General features: G+C 36.4%; 1 protein-coding gene across 5 annotated transcripts in view; it reads right to left on the bottom strand.

Annotated features, from left to right (window-relative positions):
- WRN (WRN RecQ like helicase) overlaps nucleotides 1-12533 on the bottom strand; it is a 140799-nt gene that overhangs the window by 103055 nt on the left and 25211 nt on the right. For all 5 annotated transcript variants that reach the window (XM_030938104.1, XM_030938105.1, XM_010370865.2 and 2 more), the window contains exons 3-7: nucleotides 12216-12328; nucleotides 6863-7008; nucleotides 6234-6382; nucleotides 4075-4224; nucleotides 2838-2907 (exon numbers count right to left, since the gene is read on the bottom strand). In XM_030938104.1, coding sequence (XP_030793964.1) covers nucleotides 2838-2907; nucleotides 4075-4224; nucleotides 6234-6382; nucleotides 6863-7008; nucleotides 12216-12328 — 628 coding nt within the window. The remainder of the gene's footprint in view (nucleotides 1-2837; nucleotides 2908-4074; nucleotides 4225-6233; nucleotides 6383-6862; nucleotides 7009-12215; nucleotides 12329-12533) is intronic.

Raw genomic sequence — 12533 nt, 5'->3', positions numbered from 1 at the left:
ATTTCTCTTACCTCTGAAACTTGGCACCTGTAATTTCCTGTACCCATTCTTTCCCATACTCTTCAGGTAGCTAACTTTTTTTTTTTTTCTTTTGAGACAGAGTCTCACTCGTCATGCAGGCTGGAGTGCAATGGTGCAATCTTGGCTCACTACAACCTCCGCCTCCCAGATTAAAGCAATTCTCCTGCCTCAACCTCCCAAGTAGCTGGGATTACAGGCGCCCATTACCACATCCAGCTGATTTTTTGTATTTTTAGTAGAGATGGTGTTTGACCATTTTGGTCAGGCTGGTCTCGAACTCCTGACCTCAGGTGATCTACCCACCTTGGCCTCCTGAAGTGCTAGGATTACAGGCATGAGCCACTGCGCCCGGCCTTAGCTAACTCTTGCTCAGGTTTCAGGTCTGGCTTTTACCTGCACTTTCTCCAGGAAATATTTTATAATATTTACCCCAATATGTGTCAGATGCCTCTTGGTGTGCTAACTACTGACGTAAGACTCATCTCCCTGAAATTGCTTTTTTCACTCATCTATATCCCCAATAAAACTGTAGGCCCCTCAGGAAACAGACTATGCCTGGCTTGTTCACTAATGTATTCCCATATCGTAAAATGCTCAACAATATTTAATAAATGAGTAAATATATCTTTAACTACTATATCATTTGGTGTTTATTAGCTACCATCTTGGGAATAAGTCAATGGGGAAACAATGTGTAAACATTCTTTTATGTTCTAATCTTTTTATCCTTTAACAAGAAGAAAAAAACAGTCTAATAATAAAAAGTGAAAGAGAAAAGTGGTCATTTGAAAATATCATCCATATGTACATGAAGAAAATTAGAGAATAGTGATGCTGATACTTCTGGCTGAATAACAGAAAGGAAGGGAGGGAGAAAGGCAGGCAAAAAGATGGTATTCTTGGTTATTATGTTGGTGCAAAAGTAATTGTGGTTTTTGCCATTAAAAATTACCAAAACCACAACTGTTTTTGCACCAACCTAATACAACTCACTGGAATCTGAGTCAAGATGTCACAATATACTCACACATATAATGCAATAAAGGGAAAAAAAGTGAAGGTCAAATAATGTCACATTACAATGACAGGTACACAGATACCAGGACTTCCAGTACTGTGTTATTAATATGTATTACTTTAGTGAAAAATATAGTAAACATTCCTTGGAAGCATTTTCATCAAAATTGCACATGTAACAAAATTGTACATGTAACCTACATGCAATTCCACAAACCATAAAGCCAAAAATTCATAAATCTCCTCTGTTAAATTGTAGTTTTATTATGAGTTAAATAAGTTCTTACATACTGTTTCCCTAATCAGCTTAAAAAACCTATCACCTACCTCAGTTAATTAACATACAGTCATTCCTCTGTATCCTTGAGGGATTGGTTCCAGGAACCTCCCCACCACTGATATCAAATCCATAGATGATCAAGTCTCTTATATAAAATGCTGCAGTATTTGCATATAACCTATACACATTGTCCTGTATACTTTAAATCATCTCCAGATTTCTTATAATACCTTATACAATGCCTACACATCACTTCATTCATATGGATTCAGTGTGGTACTCCATGCAGTAAATTCAACTTTTCCTTTTTTAAACTGTGAATTATTTTTTTTTTTTTTGGCTGGAATGTTCTCAATCTGTGGTTGGCTGAACCCACAGATGCAGAACCCAGGGATATGGAGGCTGACTCTAAGTTACAGCCACAAGACCTCTGACTACAGAGAACCAGCAGGCATTCATCAGAAGTGGCTCTCCAGCGAGGGGAAGTAAGAATAAAGACTCTTCTACCTTAACATATAAAGAAGGACCTGCCACCCACAGAGGCTCTGAATCCCTTCTCAATGACAATTATAAAGAATATCATATCATTTTATATGAGGCAGTCATGCCATATTTTTAAGAGTATTTAGCAAAATGGTCTAATTTAATTAACATCTTAACAAACACAATCATTTACAATCTCCAAAAGGAAACTACAAGAATAGTAATAACTTTATATCAATACAGACGTTTTGAATAGTTTGTCCCTTTAAGTGTTCACAATTATTCTATAAAACAGACATTATGCTAGTATCCACATTCCACACTTGGAGAAACAGGTACATCCCAGGTCACACGGCTGGGATTCACATTGGTCTGTGCAACAAAAAGCCTGGGCTCACCCACTCCACTATGTGGCTCCTTCTGCTCTCACTGGCCTATCAAGACCTCTAAACACAGCACTGAGTTTGGATGACATGTCCATTATTTTTAGAGAAAAATCACAGAAAAAAGTTAGAAACGTAAACCAGTATGTTAGAAAGCACTGTAAAATGCTCATACAATATTTAATAAATGAATAAATATATCTTTACCTACTTTCTCATTTAGTGTTTATTAGCTACATCTTGGGGATAAGCCATCTCATATGTTTTAAAGTATTATATAGAAAGTATTTCAAATACTTATAGCAAGGACGTATCATCTCCAGACTGGGAGAAAGCTGGTTGTGTCACTGCTATTATGAAAGCCACAAAGCCCCAACTCTAGAAGCCAAATACATAGCAATGCTACAAAGTAAAAGAAGTAAGGGCTGCTTTGCCACAAGTAACAAAGATGAAACACTAATCTTGGGCCCTGATGGGCCCACCCTAATGTCACTAATCTTGGGCCCTGATGGATCCCACCCTAATGTCAGGAATGCTCACACATTCAAGAAGTTATAGCACTAAATGCTTTGCAAATATGTGAATATTGCCTTTTTGGAGATAAACCTCACAAAATGAGTGAATTCACATTTTATTTATGGATCTTAACATACCTTTATTTATAGCAAACCTTTGCACAGCATCATCCAAAATTTCTAAATTTCGGTAAATAATAAAACCAGCCTATAAAAAAACAGAAAAATTTAAAAAGTACCCTAAAGATCACCGAAATAAAACAGTAAGTCCCATCTTCAGAAAAATCGAAGAGAATGATTCGCAAAGCACCCAAACATGGAATTCAACCTATTATGTGACACAAATATCAATATGTCATTTAATAATCATACCAATTGTGAAAATTGAGAAAGTAAGCTGCCTAAGCCTTAAAAATTTTTCACTTTTTCACACTCAATATTACACACAATATCCAAATAAAATAACCTATAACGGAATCTAACAAAATGCAATCTAGTGAGAGAAATCCTACGTAAATCAGCTGAGAATGTTAGTCAGTATATGAAGAGTCCTCCTTCTAAGTCCTGTTAACAAGAACAATCAAGTCACATTGATTTTTCATGAATAAAAATGCTACAGAACTCTCAACAAGTTTGGGGATATCTTTTAAAGGAAAATTATCCAATGCTCCTAACAAAAGTGAATTGTTGCTGGTTACAATTCAAAGGAGTTTCCATTCCTTTGATAGATGCAAAGGAAAAACCATAAAATATTCATCTACAAATGACAGCATGAATTAGGAGAAAACAAATTCACTGTGGAATAAAATACATTTCTTAAAAAATACACAATATTGCTAGATATAAAGATAAGCCCAGATTTCACTACATACAAACATGCAAATATAAAAATATATCTAATGGCAGCAACAAGCTAAATTTGGAGGCAATTTTTCTAAAATTTCACCACATTTTATGTATAAATATAGGAAATAAGGCCAGTTTCAAAATAGAAACTGTACTATAATTATTTTCATTCTGAATTGTTTATATATCAAATCCATCATCAGTACTATTTGTGCTTGCTCAGCCTGGGTTTCTTAGCCTTTCATGTTTTCAGCAAGTTCACATTTTTTTTTACATACAAATTAGACATTAATTTGGCTTCATGACAATGAAAATAACTAGCATTGAACAATCTGTTGATTGGTACTTGCTAACTAATATCGAGAATGAACAGTTTCACTAAATGTCTTCCTAAGCATTTTTCAATGCCAAATTGATATAAAATATTTTGGTAGAGTTTCTGCCACTACTACAATAAAATTTTTCTAAAGTCATTTATAATAATGTTTTTAAAACACATCACAATTTCTAAAGATCTTTAAGCACGTACATAAGCATCAGTGGCTGCATACAGTTTCTGGTCCTCAGTGAGAGGAAATTTACTCCAATTGCTACAGCGGATAGACTTGTCTTTCAGAAGCTGTTTACCTAAGAGGTGTTTAACCAGACCACTGAGGCTCCAGGTCTCTGTACATTTCAACTAGAAATGATGAAAAAGCAACACAGTAAAAATCAGTTCCTGTTTTCAGGTATTAACAAAAGACATCAAATGAGCATACCACAAATAAAATTAGGAAATGTTATACCAAAATACAACCCACAGATAGCCTTCAACCAATTCCCTGTCACTAAAAGCCTCATATGCAGTCCACATTGTAAGAATTTAATTCTAGAATTTCCCTAATGTAGGTATTAAAATTCTTGGACTTTAAAAGTACTGTTCATGAAAAAAAAGCTGGTTAGTAGTCTTTCTACCTCCCAGCCAAATGAATAGTTGGCTAAATATGAGAATTTAATTTAATGACTTCATTAATAAAATATGTGAAATATAGGTGATGGAACTGATAGCCAAACTTCCACTAAGAGCACTGTATCACAAGAGCTCCATTATGCTCTCCCTTAAATAAAAAAAAAAATTTTTTTAAGTTACTGGTATAAATGTATTAAAAATATACACCTAAAACACAATTTTACATTTGCAAATACATGAATGTGAAAGAGTACCAAGAACTGGGAGGAAGGGAAGGAGAAGGCTTGCTTAAATAAACTGTATGAAATCTCAGCACTTTGGGAGGCCGAGGCAGGTGGATCACATGGTCAGGAGATCAAGACCATCCTGGCTAACACGGTGAAACCCCGCCTCTACTAAAAAAAATACAAAAAATTAGCTGGGTGTGGTGGCACGCCTGTAGTCCCAGCTACTTGTGGGGCTGAGGCAGGAGAATCACTTGAACCCAGGAGGCAAAGGTTTCAGGGAGCCAAGATTGCACCACTGCACTCCAGCTCGGGAGACAGAGCAAGACTGTGTCTCAAAAAAAAAAAGAAAGAAAGAAACTGTATGCCGGCCAGGTGTGGTGGCTCACGCCTGTAATCTCAGCACTTTGGGAGGCCAAGGCAGGCAGATGACCTGAGGTCAGGAGTTCAAGATCAGCCTGAACAACATGGAGAACTCCCATCTCTACTAAAAACACAAAATTAGCCGGGCGTGGTGGCGCATGCCTGTAACCCCAGCTACTCAGGAGGCTGAGGCAGGAGAATCACTTAAACCCAGGAGGTGGAGGTTGCAGTGAGCTGAGATCACACCATTGCACTCCAGACTGGGCAACAAGAGCGAAACTCCATCTCAGGAAAAAAAAAAAAAAAAAAAAAAAGAAACTGTATGGCAAGACAGTGGATTAGAACTAAAGGTTTTCCATTGTGGAAGGCTGTGTAGCAATTCCTCAAAGACCTAAAGAAAGAAACACCATTTACCCCAGCAATCCCACTACTGGGTATACACCAAAAGGAATGTAAATTATTCTGTTATAAAGACATATGCAAGCATATGTTCACTGCAGCACTATTTACGATAGCAAAGACATGGAATCAGCCCAGATGCCCATCAATGATAGACTGCATTAAAAAAAAAAAAAAAAAAAAATTGTGGTACATATGCACCATGGAATAGTATGGAATAGTATGCAGCCATTAAAAAAGAAAAAAACAAGATCATGTTCTTTGCAGGGACATGGATGGCACTGGAGGCCATTATCCTTAGCAAACTTATGCAGGAATGGAAAAGCAAATACCGTATGTTCTCACTTATAAGTGGGATCTAAATGATAAGAACACATGGACACATAGAGGGGAACAACACACACTGTGGGAGGTGGAGGGTGGGAGAAGGGAGGAAGAGAATCAGGAAAAATAACTAATGGGTACTAGGTTTAATACCTAGGTGATAACCTGTACAATAAACCCCCATGACACAAGTTTACCTATGTAACAAACATGCACATGTACCCCTGATCATGAAACAAAAATTAAAAAAAAAAAAAACTAAACTAAAGGTTTTCATTATAGAACATTCACTTGGAACTTTTTTATTGCTACAAAAACATTATATAACTTAAACTATTTTTTCAAAAACTCTAACATTCAGATAAAAAGTACATTCTGTGCAACACAAAATTATCTTCATTATGAAAATTATATATATGTTGATTTTACCTTTTTATTGGCAACATCTGTCAACTCCACAAAATTCTTCAATTTGATATCAAAGTCACGTAGAAGTTTCCACTGATCTCCTTCAATTCCTACACCTGCCTTTTTAATTGCTTTATTTTCAAGCAACATTTTTAATCCCTGGGGAAAAACTGTAACATTTTCTTGTTATTTCTGTAAGTTCTGTCAAGTATGATGGATTTATGTCCTACTTCTTATACATACCAGGTTTATGTTTCAATGTGTATTTAACAGTAATCTTAAATTGAGAAACATATTCACCTTGAGTATGTCTTAACTAAAGCAAATGGTCCTGATTGATAAATGACAAGAAAAAATAATCAGTTTCAATGCCACTCCTGCTAGCAATAGCAGTATATATTCTGGTCAGTTAGCCCCTTAAAATTTCAGTTTTCTCTTCTCTAAAACAGAAAAAATGTCAATGCCTCACAGGTATGTTGTGAAAATTAAATAAAACAAGGAATGCGAGTGAATCAGGTAGAACATAAATACTTAAATAAATTTAAGATAATGAGAGAATGGCCAGCTAATAAAAGAACTTAACTTTATAGGGATAAAGTTGACATATTACAATTATCAGCCATAAAAAAATGAAATGAAGAGACACCAACCTGGCATGGAAGAAATGTGGAACAAGTAACATTTGCTCTCAGAAACACACAACTGAATTAGCGCAACTTTGCCAAGTTTCCCTTTATTGTATAATGGTGGCCACTCCATGTCAAATCCCACGACATCCCCATCTGATAGACTCATGCTAAGGGGGGAAAAATCGTGTAAATTAATTATGTTAAAATTTTAAACTTCTGTATAATTAAAGACATAATTCAAAAATTAAAAGGCAATCACAGACAAGTTATCTGCAGTACATACGACTGATAATGAACAGCCAGAAAATATGTAAAATTGCTTGAAAAAAAAGTAAGAAAAGACAAATTATTCAGCAGAAAAATAGAGAAAAATATGAACAGGTAATTCCCAAAAGAAAATCCAAATGACCTATAAATCCAAAAGATATGGCCAGGTACGGTGGTTTACCCCTGTAATCCCAGCACTTTGGGAGGTCAAGGCAGGAGGACTGCTTGAGACTAGGAGTTTAAGACCAACCTGTGCAACACAGCATGTCTCTACAAAAAAAAAAAATTAAAAATTAACTGGGTGTGGTGGCACACACCTGTAGTCCCAGCTACTCAGGAAGCTGAGGCAGAAGGATCACTTGAGTCCAGGAGTTCAAGGTTAGCGTGAGCTATGATCACATCACTGCACTTCAGCCTGGGTAAAAGTGCAAGACCCTGTCTCCAAGAAAAACAAAAATAAAAAATAAATTTTAAAAATCCAAAAAAAATGTGAAGATACTGCTTCTCACTAGAAGTCAAAGAAATGCAAATTAAGTCTACATGATTTCACATCTATCTGACTGGTAAAAATTAAAGTTTCAGAATACCAAGTGTTAAGAGGATATCTATCAGTGGGGAATGTATAAATTGGTAAAATCCTTTTGGAAGAAAACTTTGACAATGACAATATCTAGTTGAAGGTGCATTAACACTATGACCCCGCAAGTTTTGTCACAAATAAATGAAACCCTCAGAAACAAAGAGACATGTTTAAGAATGTGCATTGCAACACTGTTCCTACTGGCAAAACTTAGAAACAAACTAAATTTCCATTAACAAGAGAATGGACTGAACCAGCTGTTGCATAAGGAAACATTGTAAGATACAACAGTTAAAATGTAACTATACAGATCAACAAGAAAAATTCTCAAAAACATAGTGTTGAGTAAAAAAGACAAGTTATAGAGTACATAGTTTGTTAGCATTTTTTAAAGTTTTTAAATGGGCAAAATAACATTATATAATATTTTCAGATAAAAAAATTATTAAGTACTATCATAAAAAACATGTGAGCAGCCAGTGGCTCATGCCTGTAATCCCAGTGCTTTGAGAGACCAAGGCAGGAGGATCACTTGAAGCCAGGAGTTCAAAACTAGCCTAGGCAACATAGTGAGATCCTGTCTTTAAAAAATATAAATAAATAAATTAGCCAGGCATGGCAGCACATACCAGTAGTTCTAGCTACTTGAGAGGCTGAGGCGAAAGGATCACATGAGCCCATAAGGTTGAGGCTGCATTGAGTATGATCTCACCACCGCACTTCAGCCTGGATAACAGAGCAAGACCCTGTTTTTATTAAAAAGGAAAAAAAAATGCACAAAACTCATAGACGTTACCTCAGAGGGGCACAGGGGGAGAATCAGAAAGAACAAACATGGGGCTTCAGCTATATTTAAATGTTTCATTTCTTGGTAAAGAACTGAAGAAAACAGGCCAGGCGTAGTGGCTCGCACCTGTAATCCCAACACTTTGGGGGGCCAAGGCAGGCAGATTGCTTGAGTCCAGGAATTCAAGACCAGCCTGGGCAACATGGCAAAAAACCCATCTCCATAAAAAAATACATATAAAAATTATCCGGGCGTGGTGGCGCATGCCTGTAGTCCCAGCTACTCAGGAGGCTGAGGTGGGAGGATTACTTGAGCCCAAGAGGCGGAGGTTGAAGTGAACCAAGATCACAACACTTTCACTCCAGCACAAGCAACAGAGTAAGATCCTATTAAAAAAAAAAAAATTGAAGAAAATTAAGATTTGATAAACAAAGTGGGAGGAATATGCATATTTATTATATTGTTATCTATTGTTGTTGATACTTGCTTATTTAATAGTTGTTAAAAATTGAAAATATATTTAAAAAATAAAAGAAACTCAACTTCTGCTTCAGGCCAACATTATAACAAGGGAGGCCAGACTCACCCTCCTACCACAAACAAATCTAAACTTGGACAAAACATATAAAACAACTGTTTCGGATACTAGACAACAGGCAGTACAGGACTTCCAAGGGAAGGGAAATGAAGGGTGAACCTTACAGTTCCCCCACATTCTTCCTGGGACCCATTGCAGACAACAGAATGGGGAAAAGAATCACAAGAAGAGCACTGAGCTGGGGAGACAGAGTTCAGAGCCCTGGAAGCTGAAGGACCTGGAACTCCCGGGGTAGAGTTCTGGAGAGGAGGAAGCTAGGCAGGAAGAGCGCTCCGGAAATCTTCCTAAGGGACTCCTTTGGTCTTTGCAGAATATGAAGACAAGCATGCATAGACCATAACTCTATGGGGCCGGGCAAACAACCATAAGCTGAATGATTCTCAGGATGGACTTACACAAAGGTAAGAGGCATTAAAGCTCTGAAAAGTCAGAGAACAGATGGCTGATCACCAGAGGCAATCAACAAAGACTCCAGAAGGGTCACATCTTATTAGAAGGCTAAATTACCCTTAGACTAAAGGCAAATGTGGACCTTCCCTGATCAAGCTTGAAAACAAGCCTCTTTGGCGGGCGCCTGTAGTCCCAGCTACTAGGGAGGCTGAGGCAGGAGAATGGCGTAAACCCAAGAGGCGGAGCTTGCAGTGAGCTGAGATTCGGCCACTGCACTCCAGCCTGGGCGCGAGACTCTGTCTCAAAAAAAAAAAAAAAAAAAAGAAAAAAAAAAGAAAACAAGCCTCAAAACATAAAGTTGATCTTCAAGTAACTTAGATGTCTGACAAAGTTCCTTTCGTTAAAGGAAAACAATAAAATCTAACATTCCGCAAAGAAAAATCACAATGCCTAATCTAAGAAAAAAAAATTAACAGCTGTAAGAATAAACAGGAAAATATGACCCAAAACCAGGAGAAAAATCATCCAACAGAAAGAAAAAAATCCTAGAATAATGGAATTAACAGACAAGTACATTAAAACAGCTATTAAAAATATGCTAAATATATTCAAGAATTTCAAAAGAAACACGAATAATGAGAGCTAAAATGGAAAAAAAAAAAAAAGAACCAAATGGAACTTCTAGTGATAAACAAAATAATGTAGTATCTAAAAAAGAAATTCACAGAATGGTATAAACAGACCAGACACTACAGAAGAAAAAAATGTAAGTGAACTTGAAGACATAGGAAACGAAACTATTGAAGCTATTCAAAATGAAGCACAGAAAGAAGAAAAGGAAGAAAGAAAACAAGACTAAAAGGAAACAGCCTCAGTGGCCTGCGACACAGTATCAAGCAATCAAACGTGTGTACTAAGAGTCCCAGAAAGTGAAAAGAATAACAGGATAGGAGGAAAAAAGATCTGAAGACATTTTTCAAATTTGATTAAAGGTGTAAGTCCACAGATCAAAAAAATTCAATGAACTCCAAGCCAAATAAACACCAACCACATTACACAAGGGCACATCATAATCAAATTGTTGGAAATCTGTGGTAGCAAAAATTTAAGGTATCCAGAGGAAGCGAAAGCAAACACAAAAACTCTGCCTGCCTTTTATAAAATACATAGAAGTCATCAAAACTACAATTCTTCAAGTCACTTTTGCTTATTGCCTTCAGAAATGACATACTGTAGCAATGCTGAAGGTAAAATGGTAGAGTTAATATGTAATCATAAACAACAGATTTTACCTCCTCTGTGAAACTAATTCAGTATAATGAATCCCAAAGTGGCCAGATAAACTATAGAAGTAAAAACACTTGAATGTTATTTCTAGCTTATATCTACACCAGTAGACCATTAATAAATAGCTTAACTTACCTCTGCCTTTTGTTTGTTTGTCTGTTTGAGACAGGGTCTTGCCCTGTTGCCCAGGCTGGAGAGCAGTGGTGTGATCAAGGCTGCCTCAACCTCTTGGGCCCAAAACCTAGGCCTCCTGAGTAGCTAGGACCACAGACACCTGGATAATTTTTAAATTTTTTTTATAGAGATGGGGTCTTACTATGGCTGGTCTCAAACTCCTGGGCTCAAGCAATCCTCCTGCTTTGGCCTCCCAAAGTGTAGGGATTATAGGCATTAGCCACTGTGCCCAGCACCTCTGCTTTTTTTAACCCAATATGTAACAAATTTTTTCCCTTTTTTTAAAGAAAAGAAAAAGACAGGTATAACAACTTCAAAAAAGATCTGAATGAATTCCTTATTACTTCTGTTTTATGCTTTGAGAGCCTTGGATTGCATTATTGCAGTCCTAATTTTACAAGGCAACCTTTAAAAATACTAACAGACATTTCTGTTTTTTGTTGGTTTGCGGGTTTGTTTCTTGTTTTTTTTTTTTTTTTTTTTTTTTTTTGAGACGGAGTCTTACTCTGTCGCCCAGGCTGGAGTGCAGTGGCACAATCTTGGCTCATTGCAACCTCCGCCTCCCAGGTTCAAGCAATTCTCCTGCTTCAGCCTCCTGAGTAGCTGAGATTACAGGCGCCCACCACCACACCTGGATAATTTTTTGTATTTTTAGTAGAGACGGGGTTTCACCATGTTAGCCGGGATGGTCTCGATCTCCTGATCTCGTGACCCACCCGCCTCGGCCTCCCAAAGTGCTGGGATTACAGGCCTGAGCCACCGTACCTGGCCTCTAATGTTTAGTTAGAACATTTTTTAAGGATCATTTGTTAGAATTGTTGCTAATTAAACACAACAGAGCCAATCACAGCCACTATTCAATATTACTATGTTGATATTTTTAATGAAATATAAAGGTGCATTTAAAGGTTAAGTAATTTTTGCATTTTTTCCCTAAATTGGTAAAATAAACACAATATATTCAGTAGCTCTATATATAACACCTTAAGTACTAAAAGTTAAAAAAACTGTCCTGCTCACTTCAGCAGTACATATACTAAAAAAGTTAAAAAAACTGTCTAAAGTAATAGAAAGGCATATGCATGAACAAACTGACAGATTACAAATTAATTCAGTGACTATTTTTTATTTGAAACGTAAAACTTGGTGAGAGTCTATACATAGATATAATTATCTACTGAACACACCTCAACTGTAAAACTCAGTATATTCACAAATATTACATTATTACCATAATAGTACCTTCTAAGGATCCAAATTCAAATGAAATCAGGAAATTCAAATCACTTACCAAATATCTTCTGACAGGAAAGAGCAATCACTAGCGTCATAACTATACACAATGGATCCAGTGAATTCTAAGAAGGGGAGGTCGTCTTCAAAAACACTCTTCCGAACACATGCCTTGAGTTTAGTAAATTTCAAAACAGGCACAAAGTTCACATCAAATAACAAATGTTCACTGAAATAATAAAGTTCACTGAAGCATTTTCTAAGTTTTATCAATTAATGTTTTATAAACTAATGAAGTCATAAAGAAAACTAAACAAAGAAAAAGCCATCCCATTGTAAAATTATTTCTCCTAGAAAGTTTATCTTCAAACCTCTA

The sequence above is a fragment of the Rhinopithecus roxellana genome, chromosome 9 (assembly GCF_007565055.1).
Source record: "Rhinopithecus roxellana isolate Shanxi Qingling chromosome 9, ASM756505v1, whole genome shotgun sequence".
Lineage (NCBI taxonomy): Eukaryota > Metazoa > Chordata > Mammalia > Primates > Cercopithecidae > Rhinopithecus > Rhinopithecus roxellana.
The sequence above is the reverse complement of the archived record's forward strand: the minus strand, read 5'-3'. Positions and strand labels throughout refer to the sequence as shown.